Source organism: Hipposideros armiger, unplaced genomic scaffold, assembly GCF_001890085.2.
Source record: "Hipposideros armiger isolate ML-2016 unplaced genomic scaffold, ASM189008v1 scaffold_476, whole genome shotgun sequence".
In the NCBI taxonomy this organism is placed as follows: domain Eukaryota; kingdom Metazoa; phylum Chordata; class Mammalia; order Chiroptera; family Hipposideridae; genus Hipposideros; species Hipposideros armiger.
The window spans coordinates 716,462-728,695 of NW_017731826.1; the positions used below are offsets into that span (position 1 = coordinate 716,462).

The 12,234-nt window shown below is 55.7% G+C and overlaps 1 protein-coding gene across 12 annotated transcripts in view; it reads right to left on the minus strand.

Moving 5' to 3' along the window:
* The window catches only part of RASGEF1A (RasGEF domain family member 1A), an 82,913-nt gene that overhangs the window by 26,436 nt on the left and 44,243 nt on the right, over window positions 1–12,234 (minus strand). For 2 of the 12 annotated variants that reach the window (XM_019666631.1, XM_019666624.1), the window contains exon 1: window positions 1,775–1,924. The exons of 8 other annotated variants lie outside the window; for them this stretch is intronic. Coding sequence is in view for 1 of the 4 variants with exons in the window: in XM_019666627.1 (XP_019522172.1) it covers window positions 1,185–1,202 (18 nt within the window). In the remaining 3 variants the exon portion in view is untranslated. Of the gene's footprint in view, window positions 1–1,184; window positions 1,302–1,774; window positions 1,925–12,234 lie in introns of those variants that run through there. 2 more of the 12 variants (XM_019666627.1, XM_019666626.1) reach the window with 2 other exon arrangements.

A 12,234-nucleotide genomic window follows, 5' to 3' on the forward strand; every position in this document is an offset into this window, starting at 1 on the left:
CACACTGGTCTCTGGACACACAGGAGGCTTCCCTTTGAAAGTCCTACAGGCCACACATGCTGAGGCCTCCCTGGACTGCCCCACCCAAGGTACAAACAGCACCCCCACACTGGTAGTCAGTACTCTGGACCCCAAAATGTCAGACCCCTGCTTGCCAGGCTGAGCAGGATTGTCATTACTGGTCCCAGTGATGCCTTATTCTTGTGCCCCCATCTACACTGGGCTGTCAACTCCGTGCCAAGGGGGCTTGGACCAGCAGGAGCATACAGCACCTGGATCACACTGCTGGGCAAATTTCAAAAGGAGTGTTTTAATACACAGCCATGAAGATGCAACACTGCCTCACACTCAGGATTCATTATTGCACAGGTTCTCGGCCTCCCTTCCGGTAGAGGAAGCTGCCCCTCACCCTGGAGCCCACTCACCTTGAGCCCCTCCCTGGGTTCCACTTTCCTGAAACACACAGGCATTTGTGGGCCCACACAGGTGAAATCCTGCCCCCACAAACGCCTCTCCCTCTCTCTTTCACACACTCCCCATATATAAACATGCCCGCATTTTCACACACTCTCACTCTCACCCACACATCACGCATGCACACCACCCACGTGCCCTTTCCATCACAGACCTCCTCTTCTCCTTGCGCCTCCTCCTGGGCAAACAGGTGGTTCTGGGCCCCTCAAGGCTGGGGAGGGACCCAGGATCATTTTGCCTCTTAAAAGCCTTACTGTGCCAGTTCCAGGGCAGACACTCTCTTGAAGGCCTGTTGCTGGGGCTACTGCCTCCTGACTCCCCTGGCCCTGCTCACCCCACAGGGGGCCCCACCAGGTGTGCTGGTGCCCTCAGCCATAGCTGATCCTGGCGTCAGCAGGACCTGTCAGGAAGGGCAGTGGCAGCCTGGGCCATCCCACCCGTTCTGAGCCCTGGGAGCCGCCCACCTGGCAGCAGGTGCCCCGTGGAGACAACGCAAAGGAAGGGTTTTCAAGGGCAGGCTCCCTCGGGGACAGACCAGAGATTTTCGGGATGGTCGCACTCCTTTCCCAGCCGGGCAGCGCACACTGAGCCCTCCGCCGCGCCCCGCCCCGCCCCGCACACTGCGCTCCGCGGCGATCAAGGGGTTGCCCTGGAGCTCGCCCACGTCGCCGCCTCCCGGACCCTCTGCGTGTCAAACACCACAGCTCTACCTGAGGCTCCAGAAACATCCTGGCCGTCTGTTCCCCTCGCAGTCCCCAGCACCGCAGGCGTCCCGCGTGTGGCTGCTCTTCTCGCGCGCGGGAGAAGCTCCCGCCCCCCGACCCCGCCCGTAGACTTCCCCACTACCGCCTCCCTCAGGCTCGCAGCCTCCCGAGGGGCGGGGCCGAGGGGGGTTACTGTGGGGGGGCAGGGGGCGGGGCCAGGGCCCGGGGAAATGCTGGGCCGGGGGTAAGCGAGGCAAGTCCCGGAAAGGGGCGGAGCCTGGGTCTGGGCGGAGTCCGGGGGGTTGGGATGGGGCGGGGCAGGGCACGGCGTGGAAGACAGCAGGGAAGGCGCAAGGGTTGCGGGCGACTACCTGCGCAACTGGGGCGCAGAGCGCGGAATGAACCCGGCGCCGGCGGTGGAGGGGAGTCGGTGCTGGGTGCGCCGGTCTGGCTGTGTCACCAGGCGAAGGGGCGCGGTGGGTCGGAGCTCAGCGCGGGATGGGAAAGGTCGTGTTGGTGAGATGGCGCTCTCCGAGAGCCCCCTACGCCCCCGTCTTCTCCCTCGAGCCTCTCTTCCTCATCATCCCCGACCTCACCTCAACAGCGCTTCATCTTAGATGTCCACTACAGAGCTACGGCAGTTGCTTGACCAGCGTTTGACTTGAATGCTTCCTTTGACGGGGCTCTCACTCCACACAGCTCTGGCCTCCAGCGTCATATGGAACTCTGTCCTTCCATTTCCTTGACTGAACACGGGGACACAGCAGCTGCTTTTGTGGGAGGACTAATCTGAGACACGGCATGGGGCGGGCCTGGCACGTGACACAGTGAGGCGTCATTCCACCCTCAGGAACCCCAGCAATCCACAAGAATCCTGTGAGGTGATAGGTCTCACCCTCCACCATGTTACTGCGGTGGCCCCCAACCCAGCTCTGATAATTTGGATAGAACAGATTGACCAAAGAGCGCTCTCTCTGGGAGATCTGGGACTGGAGAGCCCAGAGGCTGAATTGCCAGAGGGGGCTGGGGTGAGATTCTGGGGGAGCCACTACTAGAGAGGAGCAGGGACGTTCTTGCTTCCTTGTAACACAGAAGAGCAGGGGATGCCCAGAGAGAGGCTGAAACAAGCCCAGGAGAGCTCATGAGCAAGCCTTAGGGGCCAGGGGCACAGGAGACCCTTTCAGTGTCCAAGTGGGCCTTAGTATGCCCACCCTTTGCCCTACAGCTTTGTGAGACACGCATCTCTCCTCCCATTTACCTGCTGTCTTACCAGCAGCAAGACTGACCACCAGGCTGAGTCCTAATAGTTATTTCTCTCTTGAGGAATTAGTGGTTGCGCTGGATCCACTAGCCTGCCCAGGAAGATGCAGGAGCTCGGAGACAGCTGTCCTTTTGGAGCTCTGTCCCCACCCCACTTTTTCTACTAGGACTGGAACTCAGCTCTCACTGCTCCAGTGCCTGCACTATTACCCATAGCCTTGTACAGCTCCTTTGGGTGGGCAGCGAGGGGAGGAAGGGGCACCAGGCAGAAATGGCCCAGTGGCCCCTTAAGCTTTCACGCTGACCTTCTCCCCTGCAGCCTCTGCATCTCATTTCAGGCAAGCTGGAGGATGTAAAACTCAGTGGCCTCTGCAGGTGACTTCTGCCACCAGGACCAGTCTGAGCACTTGGGTGCTGGGCCTGCATGGCCACCCCACCCCTTCAGACAGCACCAAGAAGGGTAAGCCCTGGGGTCTTGCCCTGGAGAAGCCTGCCAGGCACCTACTCCTGGTGTCCTCAGCCCTGTCCTGCAGCCTTGCAGTACATCTGTGCCCTAAGGTGGCCACGGTATTGTCTCAGGGAGTCCATGTGGGCAGCTAACACCCCTGCTGCCACCTGCACCCAGAGGAGGCCTTCCCTTCTGCCTCTCTAGATGTCACAGCCAGAGGAGGTGGCTGAACTGACGTGCACCCTCAAGGTACCATCCCCTATGGTCACAGAGCCATTTCCCATGTGTGCTCACCCACAGAATTCACCAGCATCCCCAAGGGCTTCCCAAAAGGAAGGAGAAGCCACCTGCACATTGTCTCTGCAAAGGGAGCATCCTTGCAGACACAGCTGGCACTCTCTGTTCACAGGTGTGAGCTTTGCATTCATGTGTGTACCTGGTCTACATCTACCTCTTTCCTGGTACCCAAGGAGGTGGGGAGACGAGTGTGCCAGGGCTGACCCCTGCTGAGGTGTTCCCCTGCTTGAAGCTGTGGGTGCAGGGAGCAAGGTCCTGCAGGGAGGGCTGTGGAGATCCACACAGGAACCCATTACCTTGCCAGAGTTGGCTTTAGAAAGTGGAGAAAAGGCCAGGTGTGGTGTGTCCCATGGACATTTTAGGGGAGCTTCTGGAATGAGGAGGCACGTAGAGAGAGACACCCCAGACGATGGGAGCTTGACATGAGGCCAGGGAAGTGTGTCCATCCTGTGACCACGAGAGGACATTCTGAGGTTGGCAAAGGGCAGGGAAGCCTCATTCCAGGATGTCAGTGACCCTGACATCCTCACAAGTGCAGACACCTGGGACAGGAGGCTGGACCTACTGCATCAGGCTCCTAACTAGTGTGCCTGTTTCCACCCTTGTTGCCTCAACATGGCAGCCAGAGGGGCCCTCTTAAAACCCGAGTCAGGTCCTGTCCCTCATCTGCCCAGAATCCCCAATGGAAGAACAACCAGAGTCCTAATGGCCACCTAGGCCCTAATGACCTGACCCATATGAGACCATCCACCTCACTCCCCCAACCCACTCTCTCTGTGCCAGCCCCCAGGCCTGCCCATCTTCACTTTGCAGTGCGCTTCCCAGGTGTCTGTGGACTCTGCCCCGTAGCTCTTTCCTGGCATGGCCCCTGCTCGGTGACATATTTACAGTGTTACCCTCCACTCCTGCACTTCCTCTCCCACTGAATGTTTCTCCTAATGGGTACTGCAAACTGACATGTAACTTCTATTTCCTTGTATGCTAGTCTCTAGGGAGAATCTGAGTTCCGTGAGGGTGGGGCTGTTGTCACTGCTGTACCCTAGTGACTGTGAGATGTTTGCACACTGTGTATATACAAGGTCTGACAATTAAGTTCACGAACTTGTTGCAGCGATATTGCTAACTTTTTTTGATGTCAGAGGGATTATTCATTATGAATTTGTACCAACTGGCCAAACAGTTAACTAAGTTGACTATTTGGAAATGCTGAAAAGGCTGCATGAAAAAGTTAGACGACCTGAACTTTTCGCCCACAATTCATGGCTCTTGCATCACGACAATGCACCAGCTCACATGGCACCATCTGTGAGGGAGGTTTTAGCCAGGAAACAAATAACTGTATTGGAACACTCTTCCTACTCACCTGATCTGGCCCCCAGTGACTTCTTTCTTTACCCGAAGATAAAGGAAATATTAAAAGGAAGACATTTTGATGGCGTTCAGGACATCAGGATAATATGGCCAGCTCTGATGGCCATTCCAGAAAGAGCTCCAAAATTGCTTTGAAGGGTGGACTAGGCACTGGCGTTGGTGCAATAGCTTCCCAAGGGGAGTACTTCAAAAGTGACAGAAGCGATATTCAGCAATGAGGTATGTGACACTTTTTCTAGGATGAGTTTGCGAACCTAATTGTCTGCCCTCGTATGTGCAGATAGAGGTACAGTTGTATACATCTAGCACAGACCTCATATCCAGAATATATAAAGAACTCAGACAAATCAAAAGTCAGAAGATCCAATTTCTTTTAAATGGGCAAAAGACTTAAAGAGGTAGGTCACAAAAAAAGGATAGCCAAAAGGGTAATAAACATAAGAAAACACATTCAACTCCATTAGTCATCAGGGGAAGGGAAATTAAAACCACATGTGACACTGCCATACACCCACTATAGTGGCTAAAATGAAAAGGCAGAAAATGCCAGATGTTGACGAGGATGTGACCCCACAGAAACCCCCAGCCACTGGTGGAAACGTGAACTGGTAAAAGCCATGTGGGAAGATGGTCCAACAGATGGTCTGCCCAGAACTCCTCCCTGGGTGTAGACTCGCCAGAAATGCCTACACACTCATACCACAGGACACATCCTAGAGCATCCAGAGCAGCACTATTCATGATGGCTAAAAACTGGGAACCAGCCAGCCGCCATTGACAGCGAGCTGCGGTGTATTTGCTCAGTGGAACACCCACAGCAATGAGAACAGATAGAGACAACCACCGAAAGCACCATCCCACCCCCATGACGTGGGGCACAGGAAGCAGGCGTGGAAGAACCTCCCACGCATGTCCAGCTGGGGAGGGGCGGAAGGTACAGGGCTAGGAGCCGGCTACCCACGTGAAAAATCACTGAGCTGCAGACTTACGATTCATGCACTTTTCTGTATGTACACTATGCTTCAAAACAATTTGTTTAAAAAAAAAAAGTTAAGAAAAGAAAACCCCAGAAACAAGAAATAACGTCTCAGACAGGGAAGGCAAACTTGAGCTCCAGGCCCCTTCCAAGTCTGCTATGGGCCACACCTCAGAGAAGCTGACTTAGGGGAAGAAGCATTTCGAGGACATTGGAGCCTTGGCCTCTCATGCTCCCCAAAACCAAAGCCCCCTCTGGTGAAGCCGCCTGCTCCCTCCTTTACAGGCACAGCCTGCAAGATTTGGGTTTTGGAAGATGGAAGTTGGCCTAAGGCAGGGGGCCTGACCTTACAGAACAGGAAGCAGGGACCCCAGGGCCCCATAGGGGTGTTGATAAGGATCAAAGACCCTGCAGGCTAAGGCCTCTGAGGCTGGGGTTCCAGGGTGGGGAGGCCAGGGCCCAGGAGGCAGGGGTGAGAGTCTGTATGGCACTCACATGGGACCACACAGGAGCAGGCACTGAGGGTGAGGGGACAGGACAGCTGGGCTCTGCCTCCTGTACTGGCTATGCCGCCCCACACACTGCCTGACTGGGGGCCACCACCAACCAGTTCATCCCCCAGGGCAACTGTGCAGGCAGAGCTTGGGCTCCACTCCCGAGGGTGATGGGCCATGCCTCTGAGTTATTGTTTCCCAGGTACCATGCAGGATTCATGACACCCAACTCACAGGGTGGCTGGCAAACACGAAGCAAAATGAACCAAACATTTGGTGAGCTCTGGCAAGTTCTCGGTTTCTAGTTCCCAGGGCTTACACAACTGTCTGGAGGCTGCTTGTCCTCAGGGATGGTCTACTGAGAGAAACTTGCTAAAAACACTAAGCAGGGACCCTCTTAGGGACGTGTGTACTGTGCACACGTGTGCGTGTATGTGTGTCCTATGGGCCCATCAGCACTCTTGGAGTGGCCACCAGTCAGGCTGTGGCCCTCACACCCCAGCTCGCCTGTGAGCTCCATGGCAGGCATGTGGACCACCCACGGGGTGGTGGGGAGTGCTGATCCTCCTTGGCTGCTGACTCGGTCCCCAAGGGACCTGGACCAGCTGGGCAAGATTTGATGTCCACTGGGGAACCCACACAGGCCTCTGCATTTCCGTAACACTGTCCCATCAATACTCCCTTTTAGAGACTAATATTCTAAACAAACAAATCACTAATGGTTCTAGCAGCACCAGAGCAAAAGTATGTATTGGAGGTCGAGTTGGGAGGGACAGCTGACCCTACTGATGCCCCCTCATATCACACAGGTTACTGTTCTGCCCAAATGAATGGCCCCCCCAACAGAGCAGGAACTTCATGGGCCTCTCCCCACAGCCCCACTTGCCCTTCCACAGTGGCCTCCCATGTTCTCAGGTGATAACAGATTAGGGGACAAGCGGCCCGCTCACCCCAGCCATATAAGGAGCCGCCTGTGTGTCCCCAGACATGTAATTAACCGTAGCTAACTGCATGGACTGCTTGGGATGGCGGCTGCTCACTACACCCAGGCTGTTACTGCTCTCCCATCAACAGGCTGGGAGCCCATCTGGTGGAGTGGACCTCAGCCGGCCACAGGGCTGTCAGGTACCTGCCCCACGGCTTCCCCCGCTCAACCGAGCCCTCCGCGGTTGCACAAGAGCCACACACAGGGCGACAGGCGCACTGAGGGGCAAGGTGAGCTAGACGGGCACCTGGAGCCAAGGGCAGACGAGGCGACAAGGCTAATGGGAGAGAGGCGTAACTGTCCCCACCAGCTTGTAGGAGCCCGGGCACCGCACCATGTCCCGAGCTTGGCCGGAAAGGAATTCAGCCCTCCCGCAAAAGCATGTGTGGAGAAGCCCTCCCACCAGGCCTGATGAAACCTGTGCTCCCTGCTCACAGAGGAGGCTGCCTTGGGCATGATGATGGGGTTCCAGGGGCCACCTCCCCTCTGTGCCTCAACACCCACCTTGGGAAAACAGGATGTTTACTGGAAGGGCCTGGAGAGCCTTTGGCCACCGTTTGCTCCAATGGACCAGATGTCCCAGGACACCCTCCCTTCACTCTGCCAGACCCCCACTCACCCTCTCTACAGCTGTCCTGGGTCTGTGTTCAGAGGGCCCAGTTAGAGGGTTCTGGGGGCTGGGGAAGGGCCCAAGGGGCAGGAGTGGGAGGACACAGAGATTCTGGTGCTCAGGAGGGGAACCTGGCTGCAAGTAAGTAAAACTACCTATCAACAACAACATCTTGTTCTTGAACAGAACACCCCAAGCAACGGAGCCCTTGAGTTCACTAACAGAAGCGGGAAAGGCCCAACAACAAGAAGTAAATTGCTTCATGGCAATGAAAGTCCAGAGTCATTGATTTTCACCTATGAAATCTGCAAAAATTATGTTACAGGTAATACAGAGTGCTATTGTGAATGTTGCTGGTAGGAAAAGGAGAGAAAGGGATGCCAGAGACTGGCTTCCACAAGGCACCGCACAGGACAGCCGCTCCTTGGCAGCAGGAATGGGTTAAAGCACAACAAGTTATGTGCACATGCACGCACCTGTGACCTGTGCGTATACACGTGTCTCCATATGCATGCATTCACACACGTGTGCCTTGTGCGCAAATGCATCTGTACTGTGCACACGTATGTGTATGTGTACGCACATGCAAGTGCCTCCATGTGCACTTGTGTGTGCGTGCCTATAAAATAGACACACGCGCGCACACACACTGCAGGATTAATCAGGGTGTCTGTCCCCCACTGGCCCCTTCTCCTCAGACCTTTTTTTTTTTTTTTAAGATTTTATTGGGGAATCAGGGAAAGGGAACAGACAAGTTGCTGTCCTTTTGTTCTTCAGTCTAGTTGTGGAGGACGTCGCTTCACTGGCCCATGTTGATATTATCATTGTACTCTTTCCAAATGAGGCAGATTGGTCGCTGGTCATTGGACAGCTGCTCACAGCGGCTCTTGGCAGCTCACACCGGCTGCCTGCCACTCATGGTAGCTTATGGCAGCCCACTGCAGCAGGAACTGCAGCCTACACCATCGCCGGCGACTCAGGGCAGCCCAGCTCCAGGTCGAGCTGTTGTTCACCATCTTAGCTGCAGAGGACAGTGTCACTGGCCCTCATGTGAGATCCGAACCTGGGCCCTGCTGCTCAGAGCTGGCGTCCCAAGCCAGGTCTTAACCAACGCGCCACTCGGCCGGCCCATCATCAGACCTCTTTAACTCCTCTCCGCTTCATTTATCCTTGTTAGGTGTTCCCCAGATTTTCTCCAATGAGAGTGAATGGTTCTGTCACGGGCATAACACAATGCATGTTCTTTTCCTAAAACTGGGACTTGAGGCTCCAGTGCTTCTCCTCAGGGTGCCTGGTGGGAGGCAGGCCCGCACTTCCGAAGTCCTCCACAGGCTCCTGGAGACAGGAGATTTGCTCCGGCCAGGCAGGGTGTGACCAAGGGCAGGAGGGTCCCCAGGGCGGTGGGGCATGAGGGTCAGAGAAGCCTGGGGACCCTTCTGGGTGGATGTCAGGAAAGGCTGGATCAGGCAGCAGGGCTGCACGGGAACAGCACCCTCCAAACACCTGGGTCCTTGAAGGACTGTCCCTCCACTCCTTGTCATAAAGAACCTGGACACATCCCCAAGCCATCTCATGCTCCAGAAACGTGTTCTGGTGTGTGTTCTCAGCAGTGCTCACCACTTCTCCTCCCCTTATTCCCCCCTAGCTTCTCCCGCCAGCTGGCAGACCAGAAGGCTCTGTTTGGTGCCAGGCAGGGACACTCTACGGAAGCTGACTGGGGGCTGGAAAGTGGGCCCCTGAGCCAGCCTGGGAGGTGCCCTCCTCTCCACACAGGCTGGCTTTTATTAAGTGTAGGAGACATGTCCACTTGATTTTTACCTCCAAGATTTATTTTATTACCCACCCTCCACACTGTCCTTCTCCTTCACCTTCTGCCCCCAATGCCTTTCAGGGCCACCCTTTCACCTCCTCCAGGAAGCCTTCCTGACCCTTGGAGCACCCTCACAGACCTCACCCTTGGATGGCCAGCCCATTTACAACATGCACCTTATGCCCCAGCCTTCCTCCCACCACCTCTCAAGGAGAGCTAGTGGCTCCCTGGAGGGCCTCACTTTGCGGGTCAGAGCTCCTGTCTAGGATCCTTGAATCAAATGTTCTGTGTTAGGTTAGTGATGTCTGCCTCAGATGAGGGTGTGGAGGAAGGAAGCAGCAGGCCCTGGATCCGCTTCTCTTACTGGTGGGTTCTTAAACAATTGACTGGTAATTTGCATTCCTAACTAGAATATTCACTTAACACTTAAAACGTTAATGAACATTTACTACAAGTTCTTAGAGACATGGTCCCTCCTCTCAGGGTTTACTCTCAGGCCTGTGGATGGAGGGTGATAAACAAGTAAACAAACAAAATTACAGCTGGTGATGAGAAAGGCGACAGCACAGAGCCTGTGGGTCAGAGGAGGCCTTCCTGGGGAGGTGAGCCTGGAACAGAGACTGCTATGCAGTTGGAGCTGTCCTGTGAGGGTACCGGGAAGGGCTTACCAGGCAGGGGGCACAGCAAGTGCCAAGGTTCCAAGGCCAGAAGGAGCTGGGTGCATGTAAGGCACAGAAAGACCAATGTGGGGGCCTGCAGTGAGAGACAGGGACACTTACAGCTGTCTTTGGAATACTCCAGAAGCTCAGCGGAGTGGCCTGGTTGGAGTGGGAGAAGGAAACACAGGCTACCTGAGAGGTCTTCAAACTTGCTGTTGATGAAATCTTTGAGGATTCTGTCTGACAACCTTCCCCTTGAGGCCCCCAGCAATCACAGTGCAGCTAGGGTGCCAGCTTTAGCCTCTTTGGGGCTGACTCTGCAGTAGCTATATCCCAACTAGATGGAACACTTACTGTTTCAGACTAGGTCTAGTCATCCTTGAACAGCGTCAGGGCTGCAGTCATTAGCTAGCCATGACCCTGCCGCCTCTACCATGTTCCCTGAGGCCAAGCCCAACATCTGCCCTCTTCCAGGGGTGATGGGGATGCCCTACAGTGAAGGGCTGACTGTAGATCCAGGCTTTGTTTACATGTTTAAAGGGGGAAATGGGGCTGAGGCCATCAGCATGGGTGTGAATTGGAGTTAAGAACCCTCACTTCTTCCCTACCTCTCAAAATCCACAGCTGCAGGAGGGGGTGGAGGTTGGGGGGAAGCAGGTGTCTTGGAAACATGTATGCCTTCTTTCTCTTGGAAACAAGGGAACCACTGCCTTCATGGGTCTGTGTCGTCCCCCACTCCCAGATGTCCCAAGACCACCCATGGTGACTGCCTCTCTCCTCCCAACCCCAACTCAGGTACTGCCTATTCCCTGGACCCTTCCCTGCACCCACAGGGGCCAGCCTCTGGGCTGCCGGTGTTTTCTTCTTGGGCAGACTCCAAATGCCTGCAGTATGAAATACAGGCATGGTGTGTGGATTTGGTTATCTCGATAGTCCAAGAATGCTTTTGCATGAAGAATAAACAGATGCCAGAATGCACCACTATAATAGTTCCCCTTGGCACAGGATGAAGGGGTGCAGGCCAGCCCAGCGACTGTGGAACTGGCCACTGCATGGCACTGAGATGTGTGTTCAGGTGATGGACTGGCCCCTGGCCTGCGGGGACAGATTCGTGGTGGAGCCCTGCAGACCCTGCCCCTCTGTGTGCCTCAGTCTCCTCATCTGGACTGGTAATCGCTAAGGGCCCTTCAGCGGCCACCTATGATTCTGTGGAGTGAGGTCCTTAGGCTGCAGAGCAGACAGGTGGAGCCGGCAGAGCAGGCAGGTCCAAGAGCCTCGCAGGGATGGCTGAGGCTCAGGCCACACCACTCCCCTCTGAGCTAGGCGTCCCTGAGAACAGCGTGCCCCTCCAGTTCTTGTGGTCTCCACGTGGGAAAGGCTGTGCTGTGCTGTTGCTGCTGCCCCATCCACCTCCAGCACCTTGGTCATTAGGGTCATGTGACCCCAGTGCGGGTAGAAGGTCCCCAGGGCCCATGTGGGTGGCAGCATCTGGCCTCGGGTGTCTCTGCAGCCCCTGCCTCTGGTTCCATAGGGTCCCATGCAGATCCTCTGTCCTGCCTGCTGGGTGTGCACAGTGCCCTGTCCACTGCTGCCCCATTGTGAGGATGTCTGGTCCTGCAAAGGGAGAAGACAGCGCTGCCTCCACCTGGTGCCCTCTCTGGCCTCAGTTTCCCTGCCTGGATGGGGGCTAGGCCAGGCTGAGGTCACCTACCCTCTGGTCACCTGCAGGTCAGCCAGGAGGAGGGCAGGGACCATCCTGGGTATCAGTCCTGGAGAGGCCAGAGTCGCTGTGAGCTCCTGGGTCCTGTGTCCTTTTTGCTCTGTGGGGAGGGCCCAGGAAGCCTGGAAAGAGCTGGACAACTATAAAGTGCTGTGCCCCATCACAAACACATCTAGGTCAGGCTTCTCATTTGGTTGTTCTGGGAACAGGAAAGATTCTGGGGGACCTGATACCACCTAGGGATGCCTAGAAGAAGTGTGGTGGGGACAGGTCAGTGACTGCCCTCCCCTCTCCTCTCCAGAAGGTCATCTGGCTGCTGCCCACAGTTCTCAGAGGAGACTCTGCCAGAGAATGCACATTGCACATTCGAGGTCCCTGCTGAGCGGGAGAGGGGGAGGGGGAGGGGGAGGAGAAGGGGAGAGGGAG